This window comes from Oncorhynchus keta, chromosome 25 (assembly GCF_023373465.1).
Source record: "Oncorhynchus keta strain PuntledgeMale-10-30-2019 chromosome 25, Oket_V2, whole genome shotgun sequence".
Taxonomy (NCBI): domain Eukaryota; kingdom Metazoa; phylum Chordata; class Actinopteri; order Salmoniformes; family Salmonidae; genus Oncorhynchus; species Oncorhynchus keta.
In genome coordinates this window covers 21606099-21621143 of record NC_068445.1, presented here as the reverse complement: position 1 = coordinate 21621143, position 15045 = coordinate 21606099, and the positions used below count along the sequence as shown (strand labels likewise).

The 15045-nt window shown below is 44.4% G+C and overlaps 1 protein-coding gene and 1 pseudogene across 1 annotated transcript; one reads left to right on the top strand and one right to left on the bottom strand.

Annotated features, from left to right (window-relative positions):
* Nucleotides 1-127: 127 nt before the first annotated feature.
* Nucleotides 128-3262, top strand: LOC118357864 (oligodendrocyte-myelin glycoprotein). The gene has a single exon (XM_052478866.1). The coding sequence runs from the start codon at nucleotides 519-521 to the stop codon at nucleotides 1953-1955; it is 1437 nt and encodes a 478-aa protein (XP_052334826.1). The 5' UTR covers nucleotides 128-518; the 3' UTR covers nucleotides 1956-3262.
* A 4764-nt stretch (nucleotides 3263-8026) lies between these two features.
* LOC118357863 (iron-sulfur cluster assembly enzyme ISCU, mitochondrial-like) lies at nucleotides 8027-13309 on the bottom strand (annotated as a pseudogene).
* Between the last annotated feature and the right edge of the window lie 1736 nt (nucleotides 13310-15045).

The window sequence follows — 15045 nt, the reverse complement described above, 5'->3', positions numbered from 1 at the left end:
AAGACTGTGGTTTCTGGAGAGAGTCAGTCACACAGTGGATCATAGCCGTCTTGGCTGGTCAGCTTCTTGGGAAGAGCGGATGAAACAGAGCCTTGGAAGAATGGTACAGTAGTAGTTACAGGTTGTGTATAAAAATGTATGCCAATTACTTTGTGATTTACAATGATGGCTGTTTTTTCAAAAATGTTTTTATTCAGTTAAGTCATTGAACACATTGGATTCACTATATCAGCACGGTCTTATCTTTTAAAACATCCAAGCTTCATATGGAATAACAGCTCTGAATAGTCTGAGTGACTCTCCTTCCTTATAGTTATATCCATCCAAATGGACATCAGCCTCTGAAACTGCCTTCGGTATCAGAAACACACAGTTGTCTGATACTAAATGCCTTGCATGCTGCTGTAGTTTTTATCCTGATTAGTTAGTCATTAGTAGCTAGGCACAAGCTGCAATCTACCTATCTCCATGTCTAATGTTGCCTTGTCCTTTCTCCTTCCTCTTCCTCCAAGTGAGCAATGCTGTGGTGCCTCTATGGTCTCCTACTGGTTCTCTGTGTGTCTCCACTGGCCTGCCTTGTGACATCCCCCTGTCCAGAAGGCTGCTGCTGTCCTCACCCTGGGCTGCTGGTCCTCTGTGAATCCCTGGGCCTGAGGTCCTTTCCAGTCTCCGTCCCTCTCAACACATCTGTCCTCTCTGTGGCCCGGAACCAGCTCTGTAATGTGGACCACCTACTTCGGCCCTTCTCTAGCTTGCAAGAGCTCAGCCTCAGCCACAACCAACTGGCTCACTTCCCCCGGGGCCTGCCCCCCAGCCTGGAGACCCTGCAGCTGCAGAAGAACTGCATCACCTACATCACCACTGGGGCCCTGCGCCAGTTGGGCAACCTCACCCGCTTAGACCTGGAGGACAACCGCATCCGTGCCATCCAGCCAGGGGCTCTGCTGGGCCTGGGGAGGCTGCAGGTTCTGACACTGAAAGGGAACCGACTAACCAGCCTGCCTCTGAACCTGCCAGCCTCCCTCACCCACTTAGACCTATCAGCTAACTGCATCTCTGCCCTGGACCTCCCCTCGCTGAATGCACTGGTCAACTTGCAGGTCCTGAAGATCAACAGCAACTGCCTGCGCTCAGTGCCAGAGAGCGCCTTTGACGGGCTGCCAAGTCTCCATTCTGTGGAGCTGGCCAACAACCTGTGGGTGTGTGAGTGTGACATCCTGTACCTGTACCGGTGGCTACTGAATGGAAGGCTGAAGATGGCCACTGACCTGGTGTGTGCCGAACCAACACACCTTGCACATCACATGCTCCTAACCCTATCTGTCATGGCTATCTGTCCACGGGTTCTAAAGCCTAATGAGAAAGTCTCCCACCTTAGTTTCACCACCAAGCCAGAGAGACAGCTGGGTACCTCCACAGTGAAAACCCTTGTGCCTGGTTTTCTATACTCACCCATCAAAACCAGGGATTTTGGAAGTATCTCTGGTTCATCAAAGCAAGAATTGAAGGGAACATTTCACAATGCAGAGAGCCCCACTCAAGCACCTTATCAAGACCAAGATACTGCTCTGTTTCAGCTTCTTTCTGACCACTACACTTTACAGGATCTAAGCTATGAGGACTGCTTGTCTCTGAATTCAACACCATCTGTAGCCCCACCCAAGGAGCCTTCCACCACTTCTTTACCAATTGAGGAGCCCAGGTGTTTAGACAATTCTACAGGCCGATACCCTCCTGGTAATTCAATTGCTGTAGAGGCAACAAGTTCCACAAACAAGGCTAGCTCCTTACCTGTGCCCACTCCCAGAACCCTCACTCAACAGGGCTCATCAGCAGTTATAAGCCTGTTGGCTGTGTTGTGTGTGCTGGTGGGTCTTCTCATTGTAGCAGTGCTGCTGATCCTGAAACGGATCCTTGCGCATAACCAGAGGGTGGCCCCATTTCAGCAATCATGAGAGTAAAACGTATTTAAAAATAATCGTATCAAAATCTTAACTGCAACACACAGATGGATGAATCACACTTGCTGTGATTTGAGATCAACAGTAGGGATAATGTGTCCCCCAGAGTGAAAAAGATCAGTATTTATATTTTTGTGCAATGGCACTATCAGTTCAATTACTGAAATGTAACTACCTCAATTGTCTAGTTGTAACTTGCCACCAGAAACATGATGCTGTCTTTAGAGCCAACTAAACAAAACTTGATGAGATTTTTGGTAATGTACATCAAAAATGTAGTCCTTTAATTAAGTTTAAAATGCCTTTCTTGGGAGTTGTAAATACAAAATAGTTTTATTCCATTTCAACATTTAGGATTATCATTTCAGAATTGTCATACATAACAGCAAACAAACCATTCTTAAACATCTGCCATAACTTAACAGCAAACACTCTCAAGCAGTTCTGATACGGTTTAAACCAGGGGTGTCAAACTCATTTCGCATCGTGGGCCACATACGGCCTAGGGAGATGTCAAGTGGGCCGGACCATTAAAATTATACCATACTCTGCTATAAATAACCAAAATATCATGTCTTTCCTTTGTTTTGGTGTAAAGAAGCACAAGAACATTAGGAAAATATTGAAATTTAATGAACTATCCTTTTACAAAACATTTCATGAAACACCTCATATTTCCTTAGACAAATGTGCAATTTACTTTTATCATTCACAAATATGCATTGCAACTGATCCCACTGATTGTACAAAGGCACAAAACTTTAATTGGTACTGAAAAATATAGTAATGCACTTTAAGATTAAATGAGACTTTTAAAGAAAGGAATTTTTAAACCACTTACACATACGCATATAAAATCTAAATGTAATCCCTGCGTACACCTTACAAACTAAGGAGAGTGATTTTAAATGTGTAATGAAGAAAGTGTTCGCCTGTCCTGTAAATCTGTAAACTTCATACATGAAACATACATACACATACAATACATACTGAAAATGTATGGAGTTGTATGAACAGTAGAATTCCATCACACAACTTTTGTTTTGAAGCTGCTGACTAACATTAAAGTGCACATTTTTTAAATCACCACAGTAAGGATTCATCTTCACAGAGCTGTATTCTTTCAATGCAAACAGTATCTAAGGCAGCATTTTAAAGGTGTTAGTCTAGTCTGGACTTGTATTTGTACCTGAAACTTGGCATCTTTTGGCCTGTACAAGTGCATCAACACCAGGTGTCATGTCCTGACTAGCTGTCACTTTCAGAATGTCATTTAAGTGCTTGTTTGTGAGCCTTGAACGCATTTTTTGTTTTATTGATATTCATCACTGAGACAATTTGTTCACAAAGGTAGGTTGTCCCAAACATGCACAAAATTTTAGCAGCCAGGGCTGTTAATTTGGGGTACCCTGGTAGTAGATACTGATAAAATCAGGGCAGGGTTGCCATTTGCCAGTTGCATCTCCCACAAAGTCAGCTTCAACTTAAATGCATGTATGTTGTCAGAAAACTGTGTGACAACTTTTTGCGGCCTTGCAACATTTTGTTCAGATTGTTCAAGTGTTCAGTAATATCAACCAAGAATGCAAGGTCCCGTAGCCATTCCTGAGATTGTAATTCCAACACCGGTTTTCCCTTTTTTCTCCATGAACTGTCCGATTTCCTCTCGTAGATCAAAGAAATGCCTCAGCACAGCGCCTCGGCTTAACCATCTCACTTCAGTGTGGTATGGCAGGCTGTGGGTAATGTTGCTGTCGCTGAGAAGTTTGTCAAACTGACGATGGTTCAGACCTCTGGACCGGATGAAATTTACAGTGCGAACAACCACCTCCATGACGTGGTCCATTTTCAGCGACTTGCAACACAATGCCTCCTGGTGCAAAATACAGTGAAATGTCCAGAAACGATCTCCTCCATTAAGGGCTTGTACTTTGTCTTTGAACTTTGTCGCGACACCTGCTTTCTTTCCGACCATGGATGGCGCGCCGTCTGTAGCCAGGCTGACAGCGCGGGACCAGTCCACTCCAACTCTGTCCAATGCAGCAAGGACAGAGCCGAAAATGTCCTCGGCTGTTGTGGTGTCCATCATTGGCACCAACTCAAGAAACTCTTCAGTAACAGTCAATGTCTCATCAACTCCTCGAATAAATATGGCCAGTTGGGCCACGTCTGTGATGTCAGTGCTATCGTCAATTGCCACGGAAAATGCAATAAATGACTTGACTCTCTGTTTCAATTGACTGTCTAAATCTGCCGATAGTTCCGAAATCCTCTCTGCTATAGTATTCCTCGTCATGCTAATATTGGCAAAAGCTTGTCGCTTCTCGGGACATACAAGTTCAGCCGCCTTCATCATGCATCGTTTAACAAAGTCACCGTCGGAATACGGCTTCGATGCTAATGCTATTTCGCTAGCAATTAGGTAGCTGGCTTTTACCGCTGCTTCACTGACTTCTCGGCTCTGGATGAAAGTTGACTGCTGTTTCCTCAGACCCGCCAGCAATTCGTTAATCTTATCTCTTCTCAGTTGTCCTTGCAAGCCGTCATATTTTTCGCTGTGATGAGTCTCGTAGTGGCGTCGAATATTATATTCCTTCAATACCGAAACTTGTTGCAAACACACCAAGCACAAAGGTTTTCCGTGCATCTCTGTAAATAAATAGGACGTGGTCCATTTTTTTGAAAATTCTACACTCCTTATCTACTTTTCTCCGTTTGGATAACGACATTTTGGCTAATGAGGGTGTAGTGGAGAGGTAGAGACATTAACAATCTTAACAACGTCGTAACAAGCAGCAGATGGCGCATTGATACCGTCTGCTGTTTTCAGTCTGTCTCAGTGATGCGGCTTGTCTTAAAAAAAAAAAAATTAATTCCATGTCTTTTATGCATTTTTTTCCACTTTCAAATTATCCTGCGGGCCTGATCGAACCTCCTTGGGGGCCGGTTCCGGCCCGCGGGCCGTATGTTTGACACCCCTGGTTTAAACTGAAAGCATCAATTACACATCGCCGAACTTGGCCATTACATTTACATTTAAGTCATTTAGCAGACGCTTTTATCCAGAGCGACTTACAAATTGGTGCATTCACCTTATGACATCCAGTGGAACAGTCACTTTACAATAGTGCATCTAAATCTTAAAAGGGGGGGGTGAGAAGGATTACTTATCCTATCCTAGGTATTCCTTAAAGAGGTGGGGTTTCAGGTGTCTCCGGAAGGTGGTGATTGACTCCGCTGTCCTGGCGTCGTGAGGGAGTTTGTTCCACCATTGGGGGGCCAGAGCAGCGAACAGTTTTGACTGGGCTGAGCGGGAACTGTACTTCCTCAGTGGTAGGGAGGCGAGCAGGCCAGAGGTGGATGAACGCAGTGCCCTTGTTTGGGTGTAGGGCCTGATCAGAGCCTGGAGGTACTGAGGTGCCGTTCCCCTCACAGCTCCGTAGGTAAGCACCATGGTCTTGTAGCGGATGCGAGCTTCAACTGGAAGCCAGTGGAGAGAGCGGAGGAGCGGGGTGACGTGGGAGAACTTGGGAAGGTTGAACACCAGACGGGCTGCGGCGTTCTGGATGAGTTGTAGGGGTTTAATGGCACAGGCAGGGAGCCCAGCCAACAGCGAGTTGCAGTAATCCAGACGGGAGATGACAAGTGCCTGGATTAGGACCTGCGCCGCTTCCTGTGTGAGGCAGGGTCGTACTCTGCGGATGTTGTAGAGCATGAACCTACAGGAACGGGCCACCGCCTTGATGTTAGTTGAACGACAGGGTGTTGTCCAGGATCACGCCAAGGTTCTTAGCGCTCTGGGAGGAGGACACAATGGAGTTGTCAACCGTGATGGCGAGATCATGGAACGGGCAGTCCTTCCCCGGGAGGAAGAGCAGCTCCGTCTTGCCGAGGTTCAGCTTGAGGTGGTGATCCGTCATCCACACTGATATGTCTGCCAGACATGCAGAGATGCGATTCGCCACCTGGTCATCAGAAGGGGGAAAGGAGAAGATTAATTGTGTGTCGTCTGCATAGCAATGATAGGAGAGACCATGTGAGGTTATGACAGAGCCAAGTGACTTGGTGTATAGCGAGAATAGGAGAGGGCCTAGAACAGAGCCCTGGGGGACACCAGTGGTGAGACCGCGTGGTGAGGAGACAGATTCTCGCCACGCCACCTGGTAGGAGCGACCTGTCAGGTAGGACGCAATCCAAGCGTGGGCCGCGCCGGAGATGCCCAACTCGGAGAGGGTGGAGAGGAGGATCTGATGGTTCACAGTATCGAAGGCAGCCGATAGGTCTAGAAGGATGAGAGCAGAGGAGAGAGAGTTAGCTTTAGCGGTGCGGAGCGCCTCCGTGATACAGATTAGAGCAGTCTCAGTTGAATGACTAGTCTTGAAACCTGACTGATTTGGATCAAGAAGGTCATTCTGAGAGAGATAGCGGGAGAGCTGGCCAAGGACGGCACGTTCAAGAGTTTGAGAGAAAAGAAAGAAGGGATACTGGTCTGTAGTTGTTGACATCGGAGGGATCGAGTGTAGGTTTTTTCAGAAGGGGTGCAACTCTCGCTCTCTTGAAGACGGAAGGGACGTAGCCAGCGGTCAGGGATGAGTTGATGAGCGAGGTGAGGTAAGGGAGAAGGTCTCCGGAAATGGTCTGGAGAAGAGATGATAGGGTCAAGCGGGCAGGTTGTTGGGCGGCCGGCCGTCACAAGACGCGAGATTTCATCTGGAGAGAGAGGGGAGAAAGAGGTCAGAGCACAGGGTAGGGCAGTGTGAGCAGCACCAGCGGTGTCGTTTGACTTAGCAAACGAGGATCGGATGTCGTCGACCTTCTTTTCAAAATGGTTGACAAAGTCATCTGCAGAGAGGGAGGAGGGGGGAGGGGGATTCAGGAGGGAGGAGAAGGTGGCAAAGAGCTTCCTAGGGTTAGAGGCAGAAGCTTGGAATTTAGAGTGGTAGAAAGTGGCTTTAGCAGCAGAGACAGAAGAGGAAAATGTAGAGAGGAGGGAGCGAAAGGATGCCAGGTCCGCAGTGAGGCGAGTTTTCCTCCACTTCCGCTCGGCTGCCCGGAGCCCTGTTCTGTGAGCTCGCAATGAGTCATCGAGCCACGGAGCGGGAGGGGAGGACCGAGCCGGCCTGGAGGATAGGGGGCATAGAGAGTCAAAGGATGCAGAAAGGGAGGAGAGGAGGGTTAAGGAGGCAGAATCAGGAGATAGGTTGGAGAAGGTTTGAGCAGAGGGAAGAGATGATAGGATGGAAGAGGAGAGAGTAGCGGGGGAGAGAGAGCGAAGGTTGGGACGGCGCGATACCATCCGAGTAGGGGCAGTGTGGGAAGTGTTGGATGAGAGCGAGAGGGAAAAGGATTCAAGGTAGTGGTCGGAGACTTGGAGGGGAGTTGTAATGAGGTTAGTGGAAGAACAGCATCTAGTAAAGATGAGGTCGAGCGTATTGCCTGCCTTGTGAGTAGGGGGGGAAGGTGAGAGGGTGAGGTCAAAAGAGGAGAGGAGTGGAAAGAAGGAGGCAGAGAGGAATGAGTCAAAGGTAGACGTGGGGAAGTTAAAGTCGCCCAGAACTGTGAGAGGTGAGCCGTCCTCAGGAAAGGAGCTTATCAAGGCATCAAGCTCATTGATGAACACTCCGAGGGAACCTGGATGACCTGGGAACCTGGAGGGCGATAAATGATAAGGATGTTAAGCTTGAAAGGGCTGGTAACTGTGACAGCATGGAATTCAAAGGAGGCGATAGACAGATGGGTAAGGGGAGAAAGAGAGAATGACCACTTGGGAGAGATGAGGATCCCGGTGCCACCACCCCGCTGACCAGAAGCTCTCGGGGTGTGCGAGAACACGTGTAGGCGGACGAAGAGAGAGCAGTAGGAGTGGTAGTGTTATCTGTGGTGATCCATGTTTCCGTCAGTGCCAAGAAGTCGAGGGACTGGAGGGAGGCATAGGCTGAGATGAACTCTGCCTTGTTGGCCGCAGATCGGCAGTTCCAGAGGCTACCGGAGACCTGGAACTCCACGTGGGTCGTGCGCGCTGGGACCACCAGATTAGGGTGGTCATGCCACGCGGTGTGGAGTGTTTGTATGGTCTGTGCAGAGAGGAGAGAACAGGGATAGACAGACACATAGTTGACAGGCTACAGAAGAGGCTACGCTAATGCAAAGGAGATTGGAATGACAAGTGGACTACACGTCTCGAATGTTCAGAAAGTTAAGCTTACGTAGAAAGAATCTTATTGACTAAAATGATTAAAATGATACAGTACTGCTGAAGTAGGCTAGCTGGCAGTGGCTGCGTTGTTGACTTTGTAGGCTAGCTGGCAGTGGCTGCGTTGTTGACACTACACTAATCAAGTCGTTCCGTTGAGTGTAATAGTTTCTACAGTGCTGCTATTCGGGGGCTAGCTGGCTAGCTAGCAGTGTTGATTACGTTACGTTGCGTTAAAAGAACGACAGTAGCTGGCTAGCTAACCTAGAAAATCGCTCTAGACTACACAATTATCTTTGATACAAAGACGGCTATGTAGCTAGCCATGACTGTTGACCTGTCATGTTCACCTTTTGAGGCCTGCATCACACAGGTGGTTAGGATGTCAGAGCAAGACGATTGGAAAGAACCGGGACTGATTGAGTTTTGCTACCACCTCGTTTCCTTCCTTTATAGCATCCTCTGCAAGCACTAAATGGAGATGAATAACAGAGGGAGAAATCAAATCTTGCGCCAACATCTGGGATATACAGTGGCTTCAGAAACAAAGTCTTTACACATTGTTACAGCCTGAATTTCATATGGATTAAATTGAGGTTGTGTCACTGGCCTACGCATAATACCCCATATGGTCAAATTGGAATTGTTTTTAAACATTTATCAATAAATAAAAGGCTGAAATGTCTTGAGTCAAGTATTCAAGTCAAGTAAAGTAAAAATGTTAAGTTGCATGGACTCACTGTGTCCAATGTGATTTTTGAATGAGTACCTCATCTCTGTACCCCACACACAGAATTGTAAGGTCCCTCAGTTGAGCAGTGAATTTCAAACACAGATTCAACCACAAAAGACCAGGGAGGTTTTTCCAATGCCTTAAAGAAAATAAAAACCTACTGGTAGATGGGTCAAAATAAAACAGACATTGAATATCACTTTGAGCATGGTTTAGTTATTAAAATACACCCAGTTACTACAAAGATACAGGTGTCCTTCCTAACTCTGTTACCAGAGAGGAAGAAACCACTCAGGGATTTCACCATGAGACCAATGGAGACTTAAAAGGCTATGATAGGAGAAACAACACTAACCTAAATGACAGCGTGAAAAGGAAGCCTGTACAGAATAAAAAAAATATTCCAGAGCATGCATCATGTTTGCAAAGATATTAACTATGTGCTGAATACAACAGCAGGGAGTACCACTTCATAATTTCAAGCATGGCGGTGGCTGCATCATGTTATGGGTATGCTTATCAGCAAGGACAAAAAGAATGGAGCTTAGCACAGGCAAAATCCTAGAGGAAAACATGGTTAAGTTTCCTTTCCAATAGACATTGGGAGTCAAATGCATCTTTCAGCAGGACAACCTAAAAACACAAGGCCAAATGCACACCGGAGTTGCTTACCAAGGTCGTTTTTACTTAAAATTGGCTTGAAAATGGCTCTCCAGCAATGATCAACAACCAATTTGAAAGTTCTTTAAAAATGTACAAATATTGTACAATCCAGGTGTGCAAAGCTCTTATAGACTTACCTAGAAAGACTCACAGCTGCCATCTCTGATTCTAACATGTTTGACTCAGGGTTGTGAATGCTTTTACAGTATTTTTATTTTATTTTTTTACCTTTATTTAACCAGGCAAGTCAGTTAAGAACACATTATTATTTTCAATGGCGGCCTGGGAACAGTGCCTGTTCTGCCTGTTCAGGGGCAGAACGACAGATTTGTACCTTGTCAGCTCAGGGGTTTGAACTCGCAACTTTCCGGTTACTAGTCCAACGCTCTAACCACTAGGCTACCCTGCCGCCCCGTATGTATGTGAGATATCTAATTTAATACATTTGCAAACATGTTTAAACTTTAATCATGGGGTACTGTGTGTAGATAATGGATTAAATAGTTTCTCTCACTTTGAATTCAGGCTGTAACAAAATGTGGAATAAGTCGAGGGGTATGAATACTTCTGAAGCAAGGCACTGTAGGTATTAGACCATGTCCCTATTGTAGTATCAGTTTGTTTGACTGACTAGAGCAATGAAGCTTGACTGGTGGAAGGCAGAGTTCTTTGGCAATATCAATGTTCTTGATCTTAAGAGCTTCGTCAATCTGCAAGTGGAAACATATAGGAGAATAAACCTAAACCCCAATCCTACCAGCATGATGCAGAGAAGAGTAGTGTGTCAAATTTGGGCTGATCAACTTACAGATTTGCACTTTACCCACTCTGTTACTAGAGAACTGGAAGCAATGGCTGAACCACAGCCAAAGGTCTTGAATCTGGTGTAACCGATGTGAAATAGCTAGCTAGTTAGAGGTGGTGCACGCTAATAGCGTTTCAATCGGTGACGTTACTCGCTTTGAGCCCTTGAAGTAGTGGTTCCCCTTGCTCTGCAAGGGCCGCGGCTTTTGTGGAGCGATGGGTAACGGTGCTTCGTGGGTGACTTGTCTGTGTGCAGAGGGTCCCTGGTTCGCCCCCGGGCGAGGATTAAAGTTACTGTTACATTGATGCTGTTGACCCGGATCACTGGTTGCTGCGGAAAAGGAGGTCAAAAGGGGGGTGAGTGTAACGATGTGAAACGGCTAGCGAGTTAGCAGTGGTGTGCGCTAATAGCGTTTCAATCGGTGACTTCACTCGCTTTGAGACCTTGAAGTAGTGGTTCCCCTTGCTCTGCATGGGCCGTGGCTTTTGTGGAGCGATGGGTAACGATGCTTCGTGGGTGACTTGTCTGTGTGCAGAGGGTCCCTGGTTCGAGCCCGGCGAGGGGGACGGACTAAAGTTATACTGTTACACTAGCATCCACTATCTTTCCCTTTTCATCCACTTGGATCTGCATACAAGCAGATATTTAACAGTTGCACATGACTGAAAAAACCAATACTTATGAACTTAGTATCAAACCCCAGACAAGGAAAAACAAATAATACCAAAAGGATTACAAAACAATCCACTGCACATTTATTTAATTTGGCAAATATGTTAAGAACAAATTCTTACTTACAATGACGGCCTACCAAAAGGCCTCCTGCGGGGACAAGGATTAAAAATAAAACAAATAAAAAATATAGGACAAAACACAAGAACACATACGAGATCCAAGACACAACATAGCAAGGCAGCAACACAACACATGGTACAAACATTATTGGGCACAGATAACCACACAAAGGGAAAAACACAAAAGGCATAAGCAAGATTTTTGAACTGACATACCTGGAGTTTCATAATGTCCCCAAGCCAGTCCCCACATTATTGGCGTTCTTGTCTAAGGAACCCACATTTATTGGGTTCTCATAGTGGTCCACTACCTGCGAATGGCACAGAAAAGACACAATACAAGGAAAGGGACTTTCAAGACATGGAAACAAAGCATACATATGGGGACAAAAGCTATTCGTAGCAGTATGGCATAAGGATCAAATATATAGCAGCCAGTGAAGATGAAGAAACTTCTTGTTAGCTAACTCACTTTTGTACATCGCGCTGTAACATACAAGTTACCTTATTTTAACGCCCAAAAAACGTAGTATTTCCAGGTCAACTGTAATATGAATACCATTGTAAAGTACAATTTCTCCCCTTTCCAGCAAAATCATTGACGAGACCTTCATGCTGCCCGACTCTGCATGATTGAAGGCTCTGTCGGGTCTTTTTAAAAATAGCGGATTGGGAAGCGAAGCCTACTGCGTGATAGGGAATGGGGAGATTAGCCGTGTGGGATACGGCTTTTCCCCCCCGATCTGTCCAATTTATCACCTCTAAAATATTATTTAAACTCTTTATAAAGATATTTATTTTACGTGTCAGTACATACCTATTCGAAGGTTTGTATCGAAGTTGAATCAGGTTTTTAGGGCGTCGCTTAAATTATCTTAAGAAGTAAACAGCGGCTTTTGGGAATCATGATGGCTTGCAGTGATGATGCATTAAAAAAATAATAATTACGCATTCAGTTGTACACTTGACTAGGTATCCCCCTTTACCCTGTTGTCCCTTTTGTTTCTTATCTGCGAGAGAAGCTGTACGACACAGAGTTCGTTTTTCAATTTCTCTCCAATACTATCCGGCCATTACCATGTAAATAAATCAACGCTTGAATAGAAACGTAGTTCACACTTCAGGATTTTGATGCCAACACAGTTAGTTCCATTAATTTACACTGCAGCCTCGTTTGAATGCTGCGGTTGCGCAAATTTGTACGGAATGGTGTTAGTCAACAGTACTATAGTTAGCTAGCACTGGACGTTAGCTACAACTTGAAAAAAATAAAAATATTTTATTTTTATTTTATTTTATTATGAACACAACAAACACACACAAAAAAAGAAATATACAAACAAGAGTACATAAACCTAACAGACAGGGGTATTACATATCAAGATTAATTTTCAATTGGTTAAATACTTTTATGGTGCGTAATTGCTTTTTTGGTTTTTACATTTACTGATAATTTCAAAATAATATTTCAATTATATCTTAAATAAGATAACGGGTTTGTTTTCTGCCCACTTCATTTTATGGACAAAGAAAGTTTTCCATGATAGATAAACAAATTAACAATGAAAGTTAAATCAGGGTCCATATCATTTGGTTCAAAATAAAACATAATATCAGAATCTTTCAAATTAACATTAATAGTTGTTTCTTTTAAAATAAAATCTTCTAACTCATACCAAAATCTTCTGACATAAGAGCAGTCCCAAAATAAATGGTCAAGAGTCTCTGGGTCACAATCACAAAATACACATTTGTTATCAATAGCTATTTAGCTATTTTAAATCTGTGTATAATAAAGGTCTTTACAGGGTAGATTCTATGAATGAGTTTGTATGATACTTCTTTCAACTTATTGGATATACACTATTTACCAGATAACAATGAAACTTTGTTCCAGTTCACTTGTCATAGGGCTGCACTACAGTACATTTTAGCAGAGGGAATAGTAACATATGGACATAGTTTCCTTATATACATGTTATTACATTTGTAGTTTAAAATGTTCATTCGTTCTAGTTGTATTGACGCTACAAAATCCTCAACAGTTGCACTTGGAGTACTGTTATAATCTCCTACAAGAAGAATAGCACCTTTAGGGACAGCTCTAACAACTATTTGATACTCCTCAGGAGTGAATGTAACATTGTGTGTTCTAATAAATTCTGGATAATCATATAGTTAGTTGTCCATCATTATTCAATAATTGTTTCACCCAAATAATGTTGTTGTCAAACCAGTTCTGGAAAAACAAAGACTTGTTTTTGTATCTTATGTCTTTATTATTCCAGATTGTGTACCTATGAGGGGAAGTGTGTTTGTACATGAAGTTCCAAGTTAGAAGTACTTGTTTGTGGAAGTTAGCAAGCTTAGTAGGGATTTTACCCATATCAAAGTTGCATTTGAGTAAGAATTCAAGACTACCAATTTGTTGGAATATTAAATTAGGGATGATACTCCAGATGCAATCCTTATTTCTTAAATAGTTGTGTATCCATTTAATCTTAAATATTATATTAGAGGTTTTAAAATCCAGAGCATTCAACCCTCCCTCACCTTGGGTGCTACATATTACCGCTTTTCTTAAATAATGAGATTAATTCCTCCATATGAAGTTAAATCATTTAGTATCAACCATTTCAGAGACTGTAACGTTCTTTGCTAAACGGAAACATGGCTCACTCGAGAGACGCTAACGGAATCGGTGCAGCCAGCTGGTTTCTTCACGCATCGCGCCGACAGAAACAACCATCTTTCTGGTAAGAAGAGGGGGGTATGCCTTATGATTAACGAGATGTGGTGTGATCACAACAACATACAGGAACTCAAGTCCTTCTGTTCACCTGACTTCGAATTCCTCACAATCAAATGTCGACCGCATTATCTACTAAGGGAATTATCTTCGATTATAATCACAGCCATATATATTCCTCCCCAAGCAGACACATCGATGGCCCTGAACAAACTTTATTTCACTCTTTGCAAACTAGAAACCACATCTCCTGAGGCTGCATTCATTGTAGCTGGGGATTTTAACAAGGCTAATCTGAAAACAAGACTCCCTAAATTGTATCAGCATATCGATTGCGCAACCAAGGCTGGTAAAACCTTACCAATTCAGTTTGTCCGTGATGTGTACGCCGAGGAACTTAACTTAATACCCTCTCCACTACTGTCCCATCGATGTGGATAGGGGGGTGCTCCCTCAGCTGTTACCTGAAGTCCACGATCATCTCATTTGTTTTGTTGACGTTGAGTGAGAGGTTATTTTCTTGACACCAGACTCCCAGAGCCCTCACCTCCTTCCTGTAGGCGGTCTCATCGTTGTTGGTAATCAAGCCTACCACTGTGGTGTCGTCTGCAAACTTGATGATTGAGTTGGAGGCGTGTATGGCCACGCAGTCATGGGTGAACAGGGAGTACAGGAGGGGCTGAGCACATACCCTTGTGGGGCCCCAGTGTTGAGGATCAGCGAAGTGGAGGTGTTGTTTTCTACCTTCACCACTTGGGGGCGGCCCGTCAGGAAGTCCAGGACTCAATTGCACAGGGCAGAGTTCAGATCTAAGGCCTCGAGCTTAATGATGAGCTTGGAGGGTACTATGGTGTTGAATGCTGAGCTGTAGTCAATGAACAGCATTCTTACATAGGTATTCCTTTTGTCCAGATGGGATAGGGCAGTGTGACGGCGATTGCATTGTCTGTGGACCTTTTGGGACGGTAAACAAATTTAAGTGGGTCTAGGGTAACAGGTAAGGTGGAGGTGATATGATCCTTGACTAGTCTCTCAAAGCACTTCATGATGACAAAGTTGAGTGCTACGGGGCGATAATAATTTAGTTCAGTTTGCATTCTTGGGTACAGGAACAATTGTAGTTTCTTGATGCACGTGGGGACAACAG

Coding starts and splice junctions, on each gene's coding strand:
- LOC118357864 (XM_052478866.1), top strand. CDS start 519: ATGCTGTGGTGCCTCTATGGTCTCCTACTGGTTCTCTGTGTGTCTCCA.